We start from the raw sequence: 24,634 nt of genomic DNA, 5'->3' as shown, positions 1-24,634 counted from the left end.
GCCGGGTACTGTAACTGTAAAACGTGTATGACTGATTAAGAGACAACCCACAGTCTAAAACTGAGGCTGAGAAAAATGAGATTTTTTGATCTTACCTTTAAAATCCTAGGGGTACACTAATGAAAGATTTTGAGAAAGTCTCCGGAATAACCTAGTTATATTAAAATATTCAAAGTCATAAGTTACTATTTTTTAAGTCTTTCTGTAAACATTTTATTGTTAGCTCTTATTTTTAACGACGATTTTTTAATGAATTTTAAATGATTTTAAATTTTATTTTAGTTGTTCCTCTTAAATTATTTACAAAATTAATGGCTCGTACAATAGCTAATACAAATGCAGCTAAAATTATCAAGGACACTGAAAAAACAATTAGTATAAGATCAACTTCAAAATACTGCGCATATGATAAATTTGCTGTAGCTGCTCTTAGATGTTTGGCTCCACCATGTCTTATGACATATTCTGCCCACCATACTGCACGTTCTAATGGTGTCTCTGGTTGATCACGCATCAGCTGACGGAGTTTAATAATATTCTCCCGATAACTGTAAAAAAGATACATTTATAACATCCATTTAATACAATATTTCCTACCAGCAAATTAATTTAACTTTCATTTTATTTATTCGTTGCGCATTGTTCGATAAAAAGAGTATGAGAGTAATTTAATTGACCGAGCGAAGCAAGGTCTCTGAGTTTACTTGAGTGAAATTGCACTTGTCCGACTGTACGTCTAACAACTTCTGAACGTAATTACTTTTTAAACATAATATTATGTAAACTGATAACTTTCAGCCGAATATTGCATAAAAAAGGGGCTCTCATACGGAATGGGGGGTTTAATGTGGAGATTGAATTTGACGCTATATTCCAAAAATGGCTACATATTAGAAACTGTAACTTGTGATAATTTCAGTTATATATACTTGAACAACAACAAATACTAAAACTCGATAAATATTATAAAGAAATGAAATTATTTATTTTTTTATGGGCATCGACGACAGGGTCTTGTGGGGGGTGTGTACCCACCAAGTGGGGGTACGGGCCTCGAGGGGTTGGCTCCTTACCCGGGTAGGGCGCGGGGTATTCACGTTACACCCGTTTTGGCCTTCTAGCCGTAATTTCGCCGGCTAGGGCCCGCTATCTTGGCTTAGGGCCTCGTGGCTAGTTGTGTCATTTATTAAGTTACCCGCGCTGCGCTATGTTAATAGATGGCGCTGTTATGGGAAAGTGGTCTTAGTTCGGGGCAAACAAATAGTAGATGGATAAAAAACTTTATTGCACACAAAACAAAAAAAAAACAACGACAAAACCAAGAAACTAAGTAAAAACTAAAAAAATGTATGCAAAGGCCTAGTCTCTCTTTTGGTGAAAAGAGATGCTAGCTGTGTTGGATAGTGCTTACGCGTAATACAGATAGTCATAGTTACTAAGTACTATATAATATAAATTTATAATAATATGTATTTATTTAGAAAGCAATGTTTGTATATTTAAAAAAATATGTTTTAAAATCTACCTTTCATCGTTGATCACAGTTTCAACAGCATCTTTTAATATATACTCTGTAAGGGTTTCTAGGTTCAGCTGTTTACCAATGCCGTGTTTCACATATTTTTCCGCATTGTACCACTGGTCGGCCAACATTGGTATTGCAATAAGTGGTACACCAGCTGTTATCGCTTCATCTGTAGATTGAAGTCCAGCTTGTGTAATGAATAGCTTAACCTTAGAATGCCCTGTAATTGAAAGATTGATGGGTTATAATACGAAGTTCACTTTAAAGGATTAGATAACAACGGTCATAAAGTTATTCTTATCTATATCGAGAGCAAAAACATTACAATTACAATTTATTGTGTGGGAATCGTATTTCAGATAAAATCTCAAAATTATAAGCGTATTTTAATTCCATTATATTATTATGTCTTACTTAACAAATCCGATTGTGGGAACCATTTAGATATTTTGATGTTATTAGATTTTCCTGGTAGTTCATCTTTATCCCATTTCCATAAAACGTCGTAGGGCAAATTGGAAAGAACTTTTATTATCGTTTGTACTTTATCGTGTGGTATCATTCCTGACAATGCATTGGTTCCAAAACTTAAATATATGACACCATGTTTCGATGACTCTAAATAAGCTTTTAGATCCTGTAATAATTATTTTTATAAAAATGTAACTTAAGTGACAAATTATTGTTATCAAAAATATAATTTGCATACCTACTCTTTTTGTAGCCAAAAATAAATATAAGTTATTAATAATACAAAAGAACACACTTACATTGGGCAACTCTTTTTCGGGTGACTGATGTATTCCACCCATATAAACAACATTTTGTGAAACAGGCTGATTGTCTGCCCATATAGGATGTATGTTAATGAATAACATGTCAACATTATCATATAATTTGTGTATGGGTGGAATTTCGGGTCCAAAATATTGACGAATGAAGTTGTTATCATCAGCTTCATTCAAATATAGTGCATATTCAACCGAATAATGATAGTAGAGTATTTGTAACTTTTCCCAAATTGTCAGATTATAAATTCTTTCATGTAAAGGAGATGGATATAATAATGGATGCATCGGTAAACCCATAATTTTTTCATTATTATAAACAGCTCCTAAAGAGCTCAAGAGAATGATTGGTGACTTGTAGATATGAGAAAATACAAGTCCAGGGTATATCAAGCCTTCTAGTAGTATCAAATCAAAGTTTTGTGTGGTATTTGATAATAATTCTTGTACCTTGGGAGTTTGCAACTGTGTTTTAAATAGATTTCTCACCAAAATACATACACGCCTTATTTCAGAAAAAGAAGTAAAACTATTCTTTTCAACATTGAAGTCATCTTGAAAATTTTTTTGCCATGTCTTGTAAGATATTTCATGTAAATCTATTTCTTTGAGGTTTGAGGGTGCTCCACCTCTGGGAAACGCGGGATCAGGTGTTATCACAGTTATATCATGACCCTTATTAGTAAGCTCTTGCGTCAGTTTCCGGAATACAACTTGATGGCTGATTGATGGAAATGGAAACACTGCTAAGATTCTTGCTGATTCTACATTAATTAATACAATCACGTAACATATTACTGATAGTAATTTTAGTCCCATTTTTCATCGCTCTAATATTATACAGATTGTAGAATCAGTGGATACTAAAGATCATTATTTTATTTTAAATCTTTTATACGATTCTACTGTATTGATATAATTAGTCCTGTGTCATTGTTTAACAAGTGATAATACATAGTATATTAAGATAAGTATTATTGTAAAAAAATGTTATGTTGATTTTTTTAATTTATAGACAAAATTATCACGTTCCGTTCATACTTCGTACTTACTCGAACTATATTGTTACTTAGGGAGTAAGTAACAATTACATCTATACACTCTACGATGAACAATAAACTAAAGTCAAAGTCATAAACTATGGTAAACATACAGGTACCTTCTTTCTTTCTTTCTTCATTCTGGGCTGGTTTCCGCACTTAAACGTTTCCGTCTGTTGTGCGTATACAGGTACCTATGTAAAGAATTAAAATATATGTTTGTGTAGCACGGGTAACGATGAATGAATGAATGAAATTATAAAGTTAGACTTTGAGTAACATGACAGTGACACGTGATAGCGACACGCGACACTGAAGGTGACACTTGCATAGTGCTTTGTACAGAAATGTATGGAGGGAGTAGGTATTTGAGGTGATTGCCTCCCATCCCAAGCGTCGCTTGCGCAGCTCAGAATCTACCTTTAGAGTTCTTTGTCTTACTATGGTTTACTACGGAACCCTAAACATGAGTTTTTATTCACAATGACGCGATAACCTGGAGACGAGCATCAAGTCATCGTAAATCACAAAGTCATTATGACAAGGTTTAATTTCTTCAATTTGTTTGTAATTTAGTATAATAAGGGGGTGTTCCACTAGCCTGCACGGCAACGGTGTGGCAGCCGGGGAGGCATAATAATGTATGAAGCTGGTGCCGTCGCCGTCGCCGGTAAGGGGAAAAACATGCCATACAATTTCATACATTTATGCTTTCCCGGCTGGGCAAATCAGCTCGCAGCGTGTAGCAAATCAGAATTGGAATTTGGCACCTCATTCTTTGGTGCGTTTGTTAAAAATAATCGCAATGAAACGCTCTTTTGCTGCCTTTGTTATTGTAGAGGTATACCACCTCTACTCGCTGTCAATTCGAACATCGCTCAAATATGGAAAACATACAAAAATCCTCCTCGCAAAGCAACAAGAGCCTCATTCCATTCACAGCATTCGCGTTAAGGTATGATTCTGAACCACGCTGCACGCAGCAGCGCTGCCGCAACAGTGCTGTCACCAGCTGTCACAGTCCTGTCGCGGCACTACTGGTCCCCATACAATCTCTATAAGCTTATATGACATTACATTCCGAGCTAGGCAGCAATGTCGCGGCAATCAGCTTAGCTTATAGAGATTGTATGGGGACCAGTAGTGCCGCGACAGGACTGTGACAGCTGGTGACAGCACTGTTGCGGCAGCGCTGCTGCGTGCAGCGTGGTTCGGAATCATACCTTTATTCACATCAAGACAGTCACAGGATTATACCACACTGCCGAGCATCAAGCTCCAGTTACGTTTCCACCATAACGAGTCTATAACAGACCTGGTCTGGTCGGAGACATCCAGTTTGTGTATTAACTATATAATAAGAAAATCAACTACCACTGTATAAAGCTCGCGGAGTAGTCCGTTAGGAGTGTCATTATTTTCAGCTCAAATCATCAATGTGAGCAATCAATTATATTGTAAATACGTCATAATGTAAATTTTTTTTTTTTTTTTTTTTTCCTACCATAAAGCACCATTATAAAATGGCAGCTTTATTACTACTACCATCTAGCCTATGGGCTAATTAGTAATATTAGTCTAGCTTAAACTTCTACTTATGATTAATTTTTAAATCTAATTTACAGTCCAATAACTGTCCTTAGTTTATTCTAACACGTACAGTTTACAGTTCACTATGTTCTTGTGACCTAGAAAAATAAAGTAGCACAAGCACTATTACACAAACGCTGCACTTATGTACTTTTTATACTTGTATTATGCTTTTATACTTTTTATAATGTAAATGAGAGCAGCATTTTATTGGAGCAACCACCACGCTGCCACATTTTGCGAGAATCCTTGGACTTCTTATCATAGTAGCTGATAACCTTTCATATAGGTTTGAACTTGCCAATAACAAATAATTACAGTTATCTTTGAGTATAAATAAAAATTTATTAATATCTCATGCTGAGCGGAGGCCCATGCTCATTACTGTCCACTGAGCCAATCCTTTAACCTATAGGGTTTTGTTTAAAACCTATAGGGTACTTCCCGTTGGATCACGAAATTTGGCAGGTAGGCTAGGATCTTATAGCAAAAGTAAAGGAATAAATCCGAAAACCGTGGATTTACATCACTTCAATAAGTAATTAGTATTTTCAATTTTCAAAATAAGATTACTATACCAAGTGGGGTATCATAATATTATGAAAGGGCTTTTCAGTTTTTGACTTAGGTATACATTGCAAAATGTCGAAAAAATACGACTGTCGTACGGAACCCTCGGTGCGCGAGTCTGACTCGCACTTGACCGGTTTTTTTCTTTTCGAGGTACGGAACCATAAAAGTCATATCAAATCGTTGCTCTGTTGCGACGTGATTGAAGGACAAACGAATAAACCAACAAACACACTTTCGCATTTATAATGATACTAGATGATGCCCGCGACTTCGTCCGCGTGGATTTCGGTTTCTGAAAATCCCGTGGGAACTCTTTGATTTTCCGGGATAAAGAGTAGCCTATGTCCTTCTCCGGGATGCAAGCTATTTCTGTACCAAATTTCATCAAAATCGGTTGAACGGATGGGCCGTGAAAAGCTAGCAGACAGACAGACAGACACACTTTCGCATTTATAATACTAGTATGGATATGCGTAGTGATGAAAAAAAAGACTGCGAAATATCTGACGAATTACACCAATAAAGGATAATATTATCTTAACAGAACACATTGATATAATTATTATTGTTGTTTGCTGTAGGTATATATTATTATTATATTCAACAGCTCGCATATAATCAAGATCTGGACATGCGAACTGTTAGTAACAAAGAATGTCTGCGAGTAAAATAATCTCTTGTTTAGTATTGTTAGTTAGTTTTAACACGTGCTTAGTGAGCTCTGCAAAAATATTAGCCGTGTATCCAACTCCTTCAATTAGTCATCATGTTGTGTTTCGGGCTTTGACAAATGAACTGATCAGACGAGGGCATGAAGTCACAGTCATCACTCCGAATCCTGAATATCCAAAAGGTCAGGCGCCTTCAAATTTAATAGAAATAGATGTCCATGACCTATCCTATAAAATGTGGTCAGAAGTTTTGCTGAAAGGAGTAACTGGAAGTGAAAATGATAGTGTTTACTCTCAAGCAACTCTCATTGTGAGAGCTTTATCAAAAATATTTGAAGCTCAAATAGCTACTAAACAAGTCCAAGATATATTTAGTAAAAAGCAAGAACACTATGATTTGTTACTATTGGAAGCCTGTATAAAACCCGTCACAGCTTTAACCCACATTTTTAAAGCACCCGCGATTCATGTCAGTTCATTTGGTGGATTATTATATAATTATGAGGTGGTGGGTGCTCCTGTACACCCGTTGTTGTATCCTTCGCCATTACAATATAGAATATATAATTTATCTACGTATGAAAAACTTGAACAATTATACCATCGATGGCGGTTGGAAAGTTCTTTTTATGAAATTGAAGAAGAAGATAATAAACGTTTACAAAAAATATTCGGACAAGATATTCCATCCATAAAAGAGTTGTCTAATAATATAGACATGCTTTTTTTGAATATTCATCCTATCTGGACGGCCAACCAACCGGTTCCACCGAATGTTGTGCATATTGGAGGATTGCAAACTCATTCCCCGAAGGAATTACCAAAGGTAAGTTTTGTAAAATCTATTAAAGTTATAGAATAATCTTCTTCATCTATAATATATATATTTATATAAAAGGAAAAGCTGACTGACTGACTGACCTATCAACTCACAGCTCAAACTACTGGACCGATCTAATCGGGCTGAAATTTGTATGCAGATAACGATTCTGATGTAGACACCACTAAGAGAGGATTTTTGAAAATTCAACCCCTGGGTTTCAAGCAATTACCTAAACATAATTTGCTTTGGAAATGAAGGTCAAGGAAACCATCGTGAGGAAACCTGCATCCCTTTGAGTTCTCCATAATGTTCCATAATGTGTGAGAGTTCTTCATAATGTATTAGTCTGCCAAACCGCACTTGGTCAATGCGTTGGAATAGGTGTAAATCCTTCTCAAATCTCATTCTGAGAGAAGACTTGTGCTCAGTAATGTGCCGACGATGGGTAATTGATGATGACGATGAAAACCTATTTATACTGTTTGTAGAATTTGCTATCGGAGCTTTGTGATATAATATAAACTTATCTATATAACTGACGCACCCAACTTTATAATAAATATATAACTCTTATCAATGGTTAAGGTTATTATTATAACTTTATCAGTCTTTATTTTACATTAGGTATTTACTAATATTATTAGGTAATGCAAAATTGTGTCAAAAATATCTGTCTGCCAATTTTTCACATCCCATCTGCTTAACCAATTTTGACGAAAGGTACAAAGATAGCTAGCATCCTGTGGATGGACACAACCTATTTTTTCTCGGAAAATCTAAACATTCTCACGGGGGTTTCAAAACGGGAGTAGGTACCTACTTATGCGGACGAGGTCGCGGGCATCATCTACCTAGTAGAATATCATCATCATGATCAACCCATCGCCATCCCACTACTGAGCCCGGGACTCCTCTCAGAATGAGAAGGGTTTAGGCCATAGTCAGCCACGCTGGCCGAGTAGGTACTGATTGGCAGACTTCACACACCTTTGAAAACATTATGGAGAACTCTCAGGCGTGTAGGTTTTCTCGCGTTGTTTTCCTTCACTGTTAAAGCAAGTACCTACTATATAATTACTAGCTGATGCCCGCGACTTTGTCCGCGTGGATTTACATTTTTCAAAATCCCGCGGGAACTCTTTGATTTTCCGGGATGAAATGAAGTCTGCTGAATGTGTTAATCCAGGGTATAATCTACCTCCATTCGAAATTTCATCCAAATCCGTTCTGCCTTTTTTGCCTGATCGAGTAACAAACATCCACACTTTCACATTTATAATATTATAAGAATTGCTTAGAACACATAACTCCAAAAAGTTTCTAAATATTTTTTAACTACCTACCTACATATCAAAAATTGCGGAACCGGTAGGATTTCCGAAAAGTTACGGGTGCGTGCCCGGGATCAAATCCCCGACCTCCCGAATATGCTACCACGGCTTAGTAGTGTTATAGTAAAATTACGATTCAATATTTTCACAGGATCTTGGTTTGCTATTGAATTCATCCAGGAACGGTGTTATTTACTTCAGTCTTGGAACGAACGTGAACACTAGAATTTTGCCACAAGAAAAAATACAGGCGATGATAAAGGTGTTTTCTCAACTTCCCTACGATGTTATATGGAAGTGTGATCAGGATTCGATGCCTGGGAAAACAGAAAATGTCAAACTAGTCAAATGGGTGCCGCAGCCAGACCTTCTGAGTGAGTTTAATTTTTTAGAAAGAAAACAATTAAAATCTGGAGAGTAACGTAGGCTACTTTTTATCCCGAAAAATCAAATAGTTCCCACGAGATTTTTAAAAACCTTATTCCACGCAGACGAAGTCGCGGTAGTGAGTAAATATTTAATTACAAATTATGATATTTACTAGTAAATATTGCTTAGGTTTGGTTGATATTTTCCATATCTTATTTATTAGTTAATTATTATTATTTCAAAAGATATATCAATAAATCATTAAATTTTTAATTTCCAGAGCATCCAAAAATTAAACTATTCATCACCCAAGCTGGACTTCAATCTACAGACGAAGCGATCGATGCTGGAGTTCCGCTTATTGGCATACCGATGTTAGGGGATCAATCGTTTAATACTGAAAAATATCGATATTTCAAAATTGGAATCAGACTAGATCTCGCGGAACTCACCGAGGAACTATTTAAGGAAGCCATTGAAACCGTAATTTCTGACCAAAGGTACCTAATATTTATTTCCATTTTTTTATTCGGTATTGATCTCCTCTCAGTATGAGAAAGGTTTAGACCATAGTCCGCCACGCTTGCCCAGTGCGCATTGGCAGACTTCACACACCTTAGAAAACATTATGGAGAACTCTCAGGCATGTAGATTTTCTTCACCGCTAAAGCAAGTCATAACTGCTTAAGACGCATATAACTCCGGAAAGTTGGAAATGAATATCGTGGATCGAACCCCCTGACCTCTTGAATTATCGTCGATGTTCTAATAACTAGGCGGTAGCCGCTCTTCATTTTAAATTTAATTAATCCATACTAATATTATAAATTTAAAAGTGTGTCTGTCAGTCTGCTAGCTTTTCACGGCCCAACCGCTTAACCGATTTTGATGAAATTTGGTATGAGTTAGCTTACATCCCGGGGACGGACATAGGCTACTTTTGATCCCGCAAAAATAAAGAGTTCCCACGGGATTTTTAAAAAACCAAAATACACGCGGACGAAGTCGCGGGCATCATCTAGTGAATGATAAATAAAGGTGAGGAATTGTAAGAGCAAAAACCCATAAGCAACTTTTGTCTCCATAACATTTTCGTCATCCACACTGCACTACACAACAAAATATCGATAAATTGGTTATTCGAAAAAGTAGACTATGTCCGTCTCCCGAATGCAAGATTTTCTGTACCTAACTAAACGATAAAATCAGCAGAAAAAAATTGAAGAAGGAAAATTGTCGCGGGATTTTGAAAAAGCTACATCCACGCGTATACGTCGCGGGCATAATCTTAGTGCTTAATATTCGTGTGCCTATGAAAACTTATATAGTTAAATTTTACAAAATCATCATCATCATCATCATCAACCGATAGACGTCACAGCTGGGCATAGGTCTCATGTAGAGACTACCACACGCCGCGGTCTTGCACACCGCCCGAATTCAGCGGCTCCCTGTGACTTACTTGACGTCATCCGTTTACCTGTGGGGGGTCTTCTAAGTTCCAATGCTGCGTTTTCCGGTGCGAGGTCGCCATTCCAGCATCTTGGGGCGGCAACGTCTGTCGGTTTTTCGAACTAGGTATATGCCCTGCCCATTGCTACTTCAATTTAGTAAAATGAGAATATAGAAAATAGTTTCATATTTGTGCCTTTTGGGGTGGAGACCATGGGTTCGTGGGGCGAGGATGCTAGATCCTTTTTTAAGGACCTTTCATCCCGTCTCGCGGAATCCACGGGTGACCGGAGGGCTGGCAGTTACTTCGGTCAGCATATTAGTCTGGCAATTCAACGAGGTAACGCTGCCAGCGTTCTGGGCACCCTGCCTCGTTGCAGTGGTTTAGATGATATTTTCGATCTGTAATTTTTATGTTCAATTGTTTAGATTCGTTTTATTAATCAATTAATTATTTGAAAAGAAAAAAATTAGTAAATAATTAAGGTTAAAATTAAAATTCTTTTCTTTACAGTTATCGAGAAAATATAATAAAGCTGCGAACATTCATGAAAGACGAACCACAGACACCGCTAGAGCGCGCTGCTTGGTGGATAGAATACGTTTTAAGGCATGGCGGTGCAAAACATTTGAGAGCAGCCGGTGCTAATATTTCATGGTCACAATACTTAGAACTTGAATTAGTGACTTATGTATTTTTAGTTTTATTTTCCGCTGTACTACTAGTTTATTGCAGTCTACGTTACGCAATATCAAAATATGTCGGCTGGCCTTCAGTTAAAATAAAAGAGTCATAGGTTATTAATTATGTGTTTTATACACGTTTTATATGAATAAAGTCTATATTATATTATTGAAGACAGCCAAATAATTATATTAATAATTGTATTTGACAGTATCAAAAGTGTGCAAATACGTAATTCCACTTGTGGATAATATTGGACTATTTATTACAGTTGATTAATAAGAGAGAATGTAATACACGATCATCTCTGATCTTATTTCTAATGTTTTTTTTGACGACTTTCCTGCAGTTTGGCGCAGGGGTAAGCACTGTTGTCTTATAAATGAGTGGTCCCGGGTTCGATTCCTGGCTTGGGCAATTTTGGAATTTATAATTTGTAGAATGTATCTGGTCTGGTCTGGTACGGCCATGGCTAGTTACCACCCTACTGGTAAAGCCGTGCCGCAATGCGATTTAGCGTTCCGGTACAATGCAGTGTAGATAGCTATAAGGGGTTTGGGCACGAAGTGGAAAATATAGGTGTAATAAAAACCGCCACACCCCTTCCAAGTTAGCCCGCTACCATCTAATACTGCATCATCACTTACCATCAGGTGAGATCGCAGTCAAAGGCTATCTTGTAATGAGATTTTTCAAAAAAATATTTGCCTTTTTTCCTTGATAGTTATTTAGGGAGACGCTCCATAGCTTTAAGCCTACCCTAACAATACGAGAATACTCGTATGGTTTTTAAAATAGCTGGTTCCAAATTCGCCAATCTCCTTTAGTTAAAAGACTACTTTATATTTACATAATTTATAATTTAATACATATTTTATTACTAACATTAGGTTTGTAACTTAAATACAAACATGTTAATAATCCAATTTTTATCTTCTTATTCCAAGTTTAAGTCATCGAAATAACCTGTTACATTTAATATTTAAACATGTCCACATACTTGTATAAAAAGAGCGCTTTTAGTGGCAACCTTCATATAAATGAAAACTTATTCGTAGTCTTAATACGTAACAATATTTACTACAATGAAAATCTTCATGCCGGTATTTTTTTTTATTATAAACATAATCTCTCCAATAAGTAGTGCAAAAATATTAGCAGTATTTCCTACCCCTTCAGTCAGTCACCAAGTTGTATTTCGACCACTGGTACAAGAATTGGTCAGTCGAGGACATGAAGTCACAGTTATAACCACGGATCCTGCATTTCCAAAAGACCATGCACCATTAAATTTAACAGAAATAGACGTCCACGACCTGTCCTACAAAATATGGATAGATACATTTCGAGAAAAGAAAACTGGAAGCGAAGATGATGATTTATTATCTCAAATAGAAGTTATAACAAAAACTATATCAAAAATATTTGAAGCCCAAGTAGCAACTAACGATATTCAGAATATAATTAGCAAGCAAACGGATCAGTTTGATTTATTACTTTTAGAAGCTTATGTGCGGCCCACATTAGCTTTCACTCACATTTTCAAAGTGCCTACGATACAAATTAGTTCGTTTGGTGGATTACAATTTAATTTTGAGACAATTGGTGCTCCTATACACCCTCTGCTATATCCAGTGACAGTAAATCAAAAAGTATACAATTTAACAAATTATGAAAAACTACAGCAGTTAATTAAACGGTGGACGATTGAAAGGTTATTTAGTTTATTGGAGCAAGAAGACGATATACTTTTGAAAAATATATTTGGACAGGATTTTCCAACAATACGCGAATTATCTGATAATGTTCATATGCTTTTTCTGAATATTCACCCTATATGGTCGAATAATCAACCAGTTCCACCGAGTGTTGTGTATATTGGCGGGATACACACTGACCCACCAAAAGCATTACCAAGGGTAAGTTTTAAAACTAGAGTTACACGTAGTTATCTATTTACTTATAATAAAACTGTATCTGGGTGATTTCTGTATACTAAACATATTTTGAATGTTAAAATAGAAAGAAACCTTATCATCGATATGGACCCCAAACGAATTTTTTGGAATTTTGTCTATATGTCTGTCTGTGCAAGCTTCATGCTGAAACTTCTGAACGGATTTGAAGGTAATTTGGCATATTTATAGCTAATACTCTAGGTTAACATATATGACAGTTTCAATCCCGATTTTAACTTATGATACTTTCTTCGGGATACGGGAGCAAAATTTTTATTGAATTTGCTCCATAAGTCTGTCTTTGAACTGATTTTCACAATTTTTTTTTGTACAAAATTGTTACTGTCAGGTCAGTCTCATAAATAAATAATTAAAAATCTTTTTTATTCAAATAAACTTTTACAACTACTTTAGAATAGTCGGATGCATCTACCACTGGTTCGGAATACCTTTCCTACCGAGAAGATGTAGGATTGGTGAGATGAATAGTTTTGGAGATAAGACTACGGAACTCCTCAATGGGTAACAGCAAATCAATCGCAATAAGTGTATATAGCTTGGAAAAGTACATAACATAAGCATAAAATATAGTATTTCATGGTAGCTATACTTGAATTACCACTTTTATTTTATTCTACGTTACTTATTGAAATTAATATCAAAAAAATACGGCGCCTGGTTATTGTATCTGTTTTATATGAATAAGTCCTATAAGTAAGTTACAAACCTCACTTCAGTAGGTACATATAGTTAGTGTGATTTGTATGGATACAAGTATTTGGTTCCCTTTTTAACCGACTTCCAAAAAGGAGGTGGTTCTTAATCCCATGCACATCGGTTTTGGCCGTATGATATAATTCGAATGCATAAACGTTGTCCTATTGCTACCATATTATGTCCTATTGCCATTTGTATCTTTGCGCGTCACACGCCGTAGATACTATAATCAGTTATCAAGGAAACATAATATTGTCGCAAAAGATATGCTAGTAATCCTAGTAAACAAACGAGATACTACCCTGAGCACAAGTTGTTGCTATGTGCATAAACGGAGAGGTTTTTTACCACGTTTTTAGGGTTCCGTACCTCAAAAGGAAATACGGAACCCTTATAGGATCACTTCGTTGTCTGTCTGTCTGTCTGTCAAGAAACCTACAGAGTACTTCTCGTTGACCTAGAATCATAAAATTTGGTAGGTAGGTAGGTCTTATAGCATACATTTGGGGAAAAATCTGAAAACCGCGAATTTGTGGTTGCATCACACAAAAATAATTAAATTGTGGTCATGGACTAGTAATTAGTATTTTCAATTTTCGAAGTAAGATAACTATATCAAGTGGGGTATCATCTGAAAGGTCTTTACCTGTGCATTCTAAAACAGATTTTTATTTATTTTTATGCATCATAGTTTTTGAATTATAGAGCAAAATGTCGAAAAAATACGGCTTTAGTACGGAACCCTCGTTGCGCGAGCCTGACTCGCACTTGGTCAATTTTTATGATTGTAACAGCGCTGCCTTGCGAGGACAATACACTGTATCAGCAGATACAGTGTTTTGTGGTACCTAACATCGATAAACCAGCTCCTCGCACGTGGTACCTAATATGTTGTTTAAATATTTCCAATACTTAGATCAAGCTACTATGATCCAAATTCCAAACTTCATAGTCGCTGATCGTTCCTCTCTATTTTGGTGACAATACGCAGAGAAACTTTCAGCTTGTAAAAAAACCAAGTTCTGGCATGCGCTGGCTCTTAGTCCATAATCTCTTTAACCAATAAGACGCCAAACCATAAGATCGAATAAATTGTGAACAATGACTGGCACTTTTACTATATTTTTATTTATTTTTTCATTATTATAATCGTATCGTTGTGATACTCAAGACATCAGTGAGATTAATTTATTTGAATATTATTGCGATACAGTCAATGCCGTGATAATATAGTTTTTTCGTTGCAGCACCTAATTGATATCGCGTATCTAGTGCATAAAAATAATATAACTAATAATAATATTGTGACATTGGTTTTAGTTTTGGTGACTCGTAAAAGGTAATTTTATTTGTATCTGTAATAATCTTTCACTACTACTATTATCGAAATTTGACTAATTTTCTACTGTCCTGATTTTTTCTTTCGATAAAATCAAATGATCCTTACAGGAAACTGAGTCGATATTCATTAAAAAAAATTAGTAAATTTTATTGATTTTTATGGACAGTTCATCCTTGACCAAAAAGTTGACTATGCCGAAATTGTTTCCACGAAAAACGAGCTGAAATTTTCTGAGACAGTTTCCATGTAGGTACGTCCTATGGTTTTGGATCCTCATACTTTCCTCCTCCTCATGGATTCCTCATACTGTCCCAGTTTAAAAAAAACACACTGTATATTTCATAAGCACCTGCATCATATTATTATATTATAAATAAAAATATCAGATATTGGGGATGTTATAATTCTTTTTAAACCACTCTATTGCTTATATTATACGAAATAAAAGTACAGGAAACATAATATTGTAAAATAAAGCTCTAACTTATCACCAAAGTAATATCTTCCAGGCATAACTTAGTACTTAGTTACCTACTTCTTTAATTTAATACATATTTTATGTGCCTACTAACTACTTACGTTAAGTTCGTAACTTGAATACAAACATCTTGAATAGAAATTTTATCTTTTTGTTCCAACTTTGAGTCATTGAAATAACCTTGTAGAGTTAACATTTAAACATGATAATATATCTTTTAGTGCCAACTTTTATATAAATGGGAACTTACTCGTTGCAATCTTATTACGTTGCAATGTTTACTAGAATGAAAATCTTCATACCATTATATTATGTTGTTACTATAAACATAATCTCTCCAATTAGTGGTGCAAAAATTTTAGCAGTGTTTCCTACCCCTTCAATTAGTCACCAAGTTGTATTTCGACCACTGGTACAAGAATTGGTCAGTCGAGGACATGAAGTCACAGTTATAACCACGGATCCTGCATTTCCAAAAGACCATGCACCATTAAATTTAACAGAAATAGACGTCCACGACCTGTCCTACAAAATATGGATAGATACATTTCGAGAAAAGAAAACTGGAAGCGAAGATGATGATTTATTATCTCAAATAGAAGTTATAATGAAAACTGTAACAAAAGTGTTCGAAGCCCAGTTAGCGACTTACGAAATCCAGAATATAATTAACAAGAAAAATGGACAGTTTGACTTATTACTTGTAGAAGCTTTTGTACAACTCACATTAGCTTTCACCCACATTTTCAAAGTGCCCACGATACAAATAAGTTCGTTTGGTGGACTACAATTTAATTTTGAGACAGTTGGTGCTCCTATACACCCTCTTCTATATCCAGCGACAGTAAACCAAAAAGTATACAATTTAACAAATTATGAAAAACTACAGCAGTTATATAAACGGTGGACGGTCGAAAAATTATTTAGCTCATTGGAGCAAGAAGACGATATACTTTTAAAAAATATATTTGGCCAGGATTTTCCAACCATACGCGAATTATCTAATAATGTTCATATGCTTTTTCTGAATATTCATCCTATTTGGTCGGATAATCAACCAGTTCCACCGAGTGTTGTGTATATTGGCGGCATACACACTAACCCACCGAAAGCATTACCAAGGGTAAGTTAAGTTTTCAATTTGACCAGTAAGTTTTAAAACTACTTTATGCTGAAACTACTGAGTGGATTTGAACATGACTTGACATATCTATACTCCGGGTTAACATGTGATCAAAATTTTGATTGGATTTACTTTATTAAATTCGAACTATTATACATGTAGAAGAAACCGGCTTTACTCACGTATTTAGTCGACGTTAGCCCGAGTTTCGAACCCATCCGGGGTCCTTTTTTGCCAGGACTCATAAATGAGGATGGGTTCGAAACTAGTTGGGCTAGCGTCGACTAAATACGTGAGTAAAGCCAGTTTCTCCTACATGTACCTATAATGGAAATCACTTACGATAGTTTAAACACTAAAATTCAAACTTTTTAATTTTATTTTTACTAATTTTGTACTGTTAGGTTTAGTGAAGATTTGATAAATAGTTTTGGAGGAGGATTAATTATTCTTAATAGGTAACCGCAAATCACTCGCGATCAGTGTAACATAATATTATGTTACTCTCCAGGTCTTTGTTCTTCTTCTTCTTCTTCTCTTAATATATGGCTTTTTCCAGTGCCATGTCAGACAGGTCTTTGTCTACCCATGAAAAAAAATCACGTTCATCCATTGCTTTGTTGCAGCGTGATTATAAGAACAAACCAACACACAAACACACTTTTACATATTTTATAAAATTACTACTTATACAACATATGAATTGACATACTCTAGTGTACCAGTATGTTTCCAAGTGTGACAAAACAGTTATTACCAACTAGAAATCAAAGCGTGAAGCTCGCCTAGTATAGGGACTTCTAATTTTCTTGATAATAAAATCGAGCCTATGTTACTCCGCAATAAAGTAGCTTTCTACTGGTGCAAGAATTTTCAAAATCGGTTCAGTAGTTATAGAAATTACTTCCTATAAATTTTACAAAGTTTACCTCTTTATAATAATATTGAATATATACCTTTTATCACGACACAATTTTAATGCAGTTTATACAGTATTTTACTTCATGCAAAAATGCAAGGTTATGACATAACTCGTTTGATATTCAAAAAATATTTAGGTTATAACTTTCACTGTGACGGGTGCACCGTTACATAGTGCTTACATACAACGACTTCTATAATAATACTAGCTTCTGCCTGCGGCTTCGCCCGCGTGGCCTACAGGAAACAAATGGCATTTTTTTTCAGAAACAAACATTATAACATCAGCACGCGCACCCTGAACAGCACCGAATAACACAATCTCGATATGAAAAGAGCTATATGAAGGATAGCGAATAGCTAGACGTGCACGATCATGGACCACCAAAGCAAAATCAGAATTTTCGTTTCGTAGCTGACACCTAACCTCAAGAAAAATTCTACTTTCCAAATTTCAAGTAAATAATATCAAAGTTAAAGCTTTCCTATACAAACTTTCATCCCCTATTTTACCACCCTTATGGGCAAATTTTCCAAAAATTTCCATATATATGTCAGTCAGTCAGTCAGTCAGTCAGGACTTTAAATTTTATATATATAGATTAATTACGTGGTATATACTTTTCTACATTCGTTGCGTACTTGGGACCTGCTTACCTTAAATCTTTTATATAAAAAATCCGTTTACATCTGTGTATTGTGTACTCCAAAAAAATGATCGCGAATATATTATATCATATACCTACTCACTGGTAAGCTAGGCCAATAAACTTCATGCAACACAATACTTACATAATAAAACTATAACTGGATAAATTCTGATTTCTTGTAGAATAAGATTGTTATTAATCATTTTTACAGGATTTGGACAAACTGTTAAATGAATCCAAAAATGGTGTAATTTACTTCAGTCTTGGTACGAATGTGAGACCATCAATTTTGACACCGAAAAAAATACAGATGTTAGTAAAAGTTTTCTCAGAACTCCCATATGAAGTTATATGGAAGTGGGATCTAGATTCGATGCCTGGCAAAACAGAAAACATCAAGATATACAAATGGCTACCTCAACCAGACCTTCTTAGTAAGTAGTTATTTTCAAATAAATAATTGGGTATTTGCCTACTTTTGAATTTGATAAAGATTATTACTTTATTAGAAACTAGGATAAAAATAAGGACGTAGGTACACTGAAAGAAATATTAAAATCCAACAAAGATTTACAAAGTCACAGACATTTTAATTTTGGAGTGGGAGGGTCTGCTATCCCTTTCTCGCAAAACGAAAATTTGTATGAAACCGCACGAAGCTACAATGGCATTAGTAGGTGTGACGTCAAACTGTTGTATTGCTATCTCTGTCTAATCAGAAATATTTAAATGCTTATAACTTTTTTGTTATTTGATCGATTTAATTAGTTTTTTCATCGAGTTCCTACGGGATTTTTAAAAATCTTACTTAACATGGACGAAGTCGCAGGCATCACCTAGTAGTAATAATATGGATTAAGAGCCAGCGCGTGCCAGACCTTCGTTATTTTATAAAAGCTGAAAGTTTCTCTACGTATTATCCCCAACACTGGGAGGAAAGAGGCGAAAACAGGTAATAAAGATGTAAAAACCCTAGCAACCCCTTGCAAGACACCCTTAAAGTTTTAAAGTTTAAGGGTGCCTGGCAGGGGATTGCCACAACAATTAATGTCTGGAAATGCATGACGTGATTACTAATACTATTCCGAAGATGATATAAAAAAATTAGACTGATTACTTTGACGTAAGACTTTTTACACCTTTATTACCTGTTATCTCCCAAAGACACCATGATCCAAACAAACATCCAAACAAACGTTCCTCCCAGTGTTAGGGACAATACGTAGATAAACTTTCAGCTTTATAAAATAACGAAGGCTTGGCACGCGCTGGCTCCCTCTCTAATAGCTTAGTTAATGTTAATAGTATTTTGGGGTTTTGTAATAAATATTCGTGTTTTAAAAAACAAGACTGTTTAGTTTCATCATAATATCAAAGTCTGAGTGAGCTATTATGAATGATCTCATATTATAATATGCAGTGCAAATACTAAAATTGTTAACCGTTGTTGTAATTTACAGGGCATCCCAAAATCAAACTGTTTATCACGCAAGGTGGGCTTCAATCTACAGATGAAGCTATTGACGCTGGAGTACCACTCATTGGCATACCGATGTTTGCGGATCAGTGGTACAATACAGAAAAATATCCGCACCATAAAATTGGAATAAAACTTGATATGCCTACACTCACCGAAGAAATATTTAGGGAAGCCATTAAAACAGTTATTACTGATAAAAGGTACGTATTATTCCAGAGTGCTATTATATGCTTATGCGTGTATATATATAGTTAATCACGCGTCGTTCGGATGAAGTCACGGGCAAAAGCTAGTATGTTAATAAACGTAATACCTATTAGATGTATAGTTTGGTCAAAACGTTGTCACATACTTTTAATTGAATCTTTAGTCTGCAAAAAATGCTTACCCCTTTTTAGAGTTCCGTACCAAAAGGATAAAACGGGACCCTATAACTAAAACTCCGCAGTCCGTCCGTATGTCCATTTGTCCGGCTGACACCAGGCTGTACCTATGTCATGAACCGTGATAGTTAGATAGTTGAAATTTTCACAGATTAGGTATACCTATGTATTTATGTTGCCGCTATAACAACAAATACTAAAAAATGGAATAAAATAAATATTTAATGGGGCTACCATGCAACAAACGTGATTTTTTTTGCTCGTTTTTGGTTGATATTAATAACGGCAACAGGTAGGCGCTTGAAATATTCACAGAATATATTTTAGTTTATTCACTTCAAAATAAATAATTAAATTAAAATAAAACAAACATTTTTTCAGGGGGCTCCCACACAACAAACGTGATTTTTTGCCGTTTTATATGTAGAGATGGTACGAAACCCTTCGTGCGCGAGTCCGACTCGCACTTGGCCGGTTTTTTAACTTTTAAGTATTAAAATATCAGATGATAGCCGCAACTTCATAGGATATAGGTTTTGTAAAATCCCGTGGGAGATCTTTGATTTTCTGGGATAAAAGCAGCCTATGTCCATCTCCGGGATGCAAGCTATCCCTGTAAATAACTCTTCGAAAACAGTTACGTGGATGGGCCGTGAAAATATAACATTCGTATTTAAAGTATCAGTTTGGTTATAGTATAGAAATACAACTTATTTAACTGTACTTAATTCTTTTTTCTTTGCAGTTATCGAGAAAATGTTAGAAGATTACGAACCATCATGAAAGATGAACCACAGAAACCTCTAGAACGCGCAGTTTGGTGGACCGAATACGTCTTAAGACATGGCGGCGCAAAACATTTGAGAGCAGCCGGTGCTAATATTACATGGGTGCAATACTTAGAGCTTGAATTAGTTGCAATGGTAGCTCTAGTCCTGTTTTCTGTCACACTATTGTTGAGTTTTGTTTTATATTACCTGAGGAACCTAATGTTACCAGCTTTCAAGACCAAGATAAAAACGACGTAGGTAGATGATATTTTTTATTTCAATAAGTGCTTTCCAAATGGTAAGAAAATGTGATTAGTGCATGATTAGTAAGTATTTTTTGACATTTGTTATATGGACAAAATTTCAAAATCAGATAATATGTAATGATGATGATTGATTGATGTTCTTTAGTATTAAAATGAGTTTCAGTGTTTGACCCTAATTATGTATTTTATTGAGAAATATCAGTTTATTATACTTTGTCAGCAGATCTTTATTCTCTACTCCCTTGTCTTTTGATAAAATTCAAATTGATCGAAGATATTATTACTTATATAAGCTGTGATAGCCTAGTGGTTAGGTTGTCCGCCTTCTAATCGGAGGTCGGGGGTACGATCCCGGGCACGCACCACTTTTCGGAGCTATGTGCGTTTTAAGTAATTTAATATCACTTGCTTTGACGGTGAAGGATACATCGTGAGGAATCCTGCATGCCTAAGAGCTCTTCATAATGTTCTCAAAGGTGTGTGAAGTCTACCAATCCGCACATGGCCAGCGTGGTAGACTATGGCCAAACCCCTTCTCACTCTGAGAGGAGACCCGTGTTCTGTAGTGAGCCGGCGATGGGTTGATCATGATGATGATTATTACTTACCTGCCAAGAAGATAGTAAGTTACCTACAAAGTACGCGGCAGAAAGTAATATACATGTACCTTTAGAAGGAGATAGCAGATTTGTAGAGCATTGCCATGTCGTAGAGACCGACAAAACGTCATAGAGGTATGAGTGATAGAGAAAACGCTCTGCAAACCCGAAATGTCATTCTAATGGCCGATATTGGCCGCAGTGTTGTGGCCTCACCCTAAGTATAATATAATAGACCCAGAACCTAATTGATATTTCAATTGCAAGAATTAACATATGAAAGAGGCTAATTAAAATTGTTAATTCAGCTAAAACCCTTGATCTTGTGTCATTGTTATGTAATAGCTGTAATAATACTTATGAATACTTACTAACATAGAGATTATTTAATACAAATGATAATTTATAAATTAAAAACTTGTTCAAGGTTTGTTTGTATTTTATACCATACTTTTTGCTTTAATAAACTCCAAACAGGATTCTGCGACTGTACGATTTTATTATTATGAAACCGGTTTTTCTTTGAGAAAATATTCGAATCGAACGTTTAACATACCTACCTATAGCTCTTGCCTGTGGCTTTGTTCGCATGGTTCTAGATATTTTTTAATTTTGTAGGAGTTTCCCTGGGATATAAGTAACTTTGTACTTCTCAATTCTCCGTCTTGTACTAAGTACCTATATGGTTTTTCGAATATTATTAAGTTGTACCTACATTTTTAAAGACTTCATTTCGTTGCACAGGAGGTAGTTGTTGACACTTGCATGAATGTTTCGAAACATAATACATACTCTCAACGTACAATACGTTCATTCGCGTGGATTTAGGTTTTTAAAATCCCGTGGGAACTTTTTGATTTTCCGGGATAAAATAGCCTATGTCACTCTCCAGGTCTTTAACTATAACCATGCGAAAAATCACGTCGATCCGTTGCGACGTGATTGAAGGACAAACCAACAAACCAATAAACCAACAAACCAACAAACAAACATACTCACATTTATAATTGGCTACTGATTTTCATGGCGGCTAATTTGTAATTTTTATTATTTGTTGATTTAGCGGAAATCATTCTGTGTTAACTTCAACGCTCCATCTAATATTACGCTACACGAGTAACAGCCCGCTGACAGACAGACAGCCGCGGACAGCGCTAGTAGATAATAGATTGGCAGTTGGCCCCCTCCGGGTACGGAACCTTAAAAAAGAAAAAATAATGGTTGTTTGGGACATTATCACAATATTACTCTAGAGTGTCGCTAAGGGTTAATATTGAAACAAACTGCTCTTAAAATAATATTTAAGCGCTTATCCATTCCAAGTATTTGAATAGCCTTTAGAAAACCAACGACGAACAACAAAATTCATTCCACAGAAATCATATTGAAAGAACTGGAAGCACCGATATTAATGACTCTAAAGAGAGGAATAAAACTACTGGGCTTTTGTTCTTAAATCATAATATTTCATCCAATTTCAGATTAAAAATTCTTATTCTATAAAATATGTACTAGCGGATACCCGGCGCGTGCTACTTAGGTGCACAGTGCACTACAAATTATATTGGCCTTACATTTGCCTTTAAAGGCATAATGCCTTTATAATCGTCACTTACTACCAGGTGAGATTGCAGTTAAGGGCTGACTTGTATCTAAATAAAAAATAAAAAATGAAACCGATTTGGGGCACATTGGTTGGATGGTCTAGTCTATAAACAGACACAGGTATAAACATATGTATTTTGTGTTTTATGTACATATAACTAAGTAAATAAATAAAAGAAGACAAGTGAATTAACATAAAATATTTTACTCCTACTATAATATTAATTCATAATCATCAGATCTTCCGACTTCAAAGCTTATGTGGCAATAGACGTTACTATTGCAGCATCAGGATTGAAGAGTTGGATTCGATATTCAATGACTATGTACCTACCCACAATATCAACTCACAATAGGCATATTGTTCTTAAAGGTCTTCGAGCATTACACAGACTCGACGACCCTTGTGTTTTTAATATCCCATATTCCTAAAGATAATATCCTGTAACTTTTATAGCGTAAAACTTTCAAACCTGTGAGGGTTTTTGACTTTAACACAAGGTGATAGACTTACAAAAGCTCGTATAAACTCAGTTCATAAAATAATGCTCTGTACTTTCAATTTTTATTTATTTATTTCAAAACATTAATTTCAATACTCACTTTTACATTAGAAAATACAGGATATAGGAACTGTCAACGAAATTGTGAAGCTGCAGCCTGCAGCCAAAACCACAAATTTGGTTACTCGAGATACATATAAAATGTTCATGTCATACAAATCTGCGAGGCTATTTCAAAACCTGATCACGTAGCACAGAATAAAATTGGTTAACAATTTAAGATGGCATTGAGTAAGTCATTTTGTTCTTTCAGCACTTTTCCTTGAAGGTACCTTACCTTACTTCACCTTAAAAAGTTCTTAACAAACACGTACATCGGCAGACTGATAAAAAAAGCGAATGCTGGTTCGAAAATCCCTCAATAAGGGATTGCTTGGACGTGTCCACTTCGTTTATAGGGAACAAAATAACAATAAATTTCATTTTAATATTCACCAATCGATCCCAATAAAAATAGATACTATCTAGAAACTGGCAAACCACCAACGTAGGAAGTAGGTATATACAAATTTTTATTGAATTTGATTGATTCATATTTAAATGTATTGAGAGCGCTGGGAAAACATCGCTTAGTTAAAAGATAATCAAAACTTCTTTAACATTTTAAAGGTAGGTCATAATTTTGTTCAACGCGCTCTAAGTTTCAGTCATTTCGTCGCGCTATGCTACATAAAACGCTCTGCACAACGCTCCACGTTTTTCTGAACGAGGCCTTATTTAGTACGCTTTCAGTTTCACATTCTAGAATCGTTCTCTTCGCACGCTTTGTAATAGAAAGTACAATTAAAGTAGAAGTCAGTTTATAACAACGTTAAACTAAATATCTAACTCAGACTTTATCCTTAAACTTAGGCGTCTGCTCTCATAATCCAGGTAAGTACGTGACAAGGAATTTAGTACCCAGGTTAACGACTTTAAAGATGGCACTGAGT

At 35.4% G+C, this 24,634-nt stretch overlaps 3 protein-coding genes across 4 annotated transcripts in view; 2 read left to right on the top strand and 1 right to left on the bottom strand.

Annotated features, from left to right (window-relative positions):
- Positions 1–235: 235 nt before the first annotated feature.
- Positions 236–3,577, bottom strand: LOC138402210 (UDP-glycosyltransferase UGT5-like). 2 transcript variants are annotated; one of them, XM_069499659.1, is made up of 5 exons: positions 3,473–3,568; positions 2,296–2,369; positions 1,940–2,162; positions 1,526–1,745; positions 236–548 (listed from the first exon to the last, which is right to left on the bottom strand). In XM_069499659.1, exons 2-5 carry the CDS (start codon positions 2,335–2,337, stop codon positions 257–259), a joined length of 777 nt encoding a protein of 258 aa, XP_069355760.1. In that variant the 5' UTR covers positions 2,338–2,369; positions 3,473–3,568; the 3' UTR covers positions 236–256. The 2 variants fall into 2 exon arrangements, with proteins under 2 accessions (XP_069355760.1, XP_069355759.1); XM_069499658.1 differs by having other exon boundaries at positions 2,296–3,577.
- Positions 3,578–6,101: 2,524 nt separating this feature from the next.
- Positions 6,102–11,773, top strand: LOC117984037 (UDP-glycosyltransferase UGT5-like). The gene is made up of 4 exons (XM_034970686.2): positions 6,102–7,013; positions 8,493–8,715; positions 8,991–9,210; positions 10,677–11,773. The coding sequence occupies exons 1-4, from the start codon at positions 6,171–6,173 to the stop codon at positions 10,957–10,959; spliced, it is 1,569 nt and encodes a 522-aa protein (XP_034826577.2). The 5' UTR covers positions 6,102–6,170; the 3' UTR covers positions 10,960–11,773.
- A 1,013-nt stretch (positions 11,774–12,786) lies between these two features.
- LOC117984036 (uncharacterized) overlaps positions 12,787–24,634 on the top strand; it is a 59,429-nt gene continuing 47,581 nt past the window's right edge. Inside the window, exons 1-4 of the mRNA XM_034970685.2 lie at positions 12,787–16,465; positions 18,248–18,470; positions 19,497–19,716; positions 20,645–20,813. Coding sequence (XP_034826576.2) covers positions 15,581–16,465; positions 18,248–18,470; positions 19,497–19,716; positions 20,645–20,813 — 1,497 coding nt within the window. The 5' untranslated portion in view covers positions 12,787–15,580. The remainder of the gene's footprint in view (positions 16,466–18,247; positions 18,471–19,496; positions 19,717–20,644; positions 20,814–24,634) is intronic.

The sequence above is a fragment of the Maniola hyperantus genome, chromosome 7 (assembly GCF_902806685.2).
Source record: "Maniola hyperantus chromosome 7, iAphHyp1.2, whole genome shotgun sequence".
Classification (NCBI taxonomy): domain Eukaryota; kingdom Metazoa; phylum Arthropoda; class Insecta; order Lepidoptera; family Nymphalidae; genus Maniola; species Maniola hyperantus.
Note: the sequence above shows the minus strand (reverse complement) of the source record. Positions and strands in the feature narration are given on the sequence as shown.

Excerpts from the sequence above, each read along its gene's own strand:
- LOC117984037 (XM_034970686.2), top strand. The coding sequence starts at position 6,171 with ATGTCTGCGAGTAAAATAATCTCTTGTTTAGTATTGTTAGTTAGTTTT. Across the intron at positions 7,014-8,492 it reads CCCCGAAGGAATTACCAAAG|GATCTTGGTTTGCTATTGAA; the intron begins GTAAGTTTTGTA and ends ATATTTTCACAG. Across the intron at positions 9,211-10,676 it reads ACCGTAATTTCTGACCAAAG|TTATCGAGAAAATATAATAA; the intron begins GTACCTAATATT and ends TTTTCTTTACAG.
- LOC138402210 (XM_069499658.1), bottom strand. The coding sequence starts at position 3,132 with ATGGGACTAAAATTACTATCAGTAATATGTTACGTGATTGTATTAATT. Across the intron at positions 1,746-1,939 it reads CCCACAATCGGATTTGTTAA|GGCATTCTAAGGTTAAGCTA; the intron begins GTAAGACATAAT and ends TTTCAATTACAG. Across the intron at positions 549-1,525 it reads ACTGTGATCAACGATGAAAG|TTATCGGGAGAATATTATTA; the intron begins GTAGATTTTAAA and ends TCTTTTTTACAG.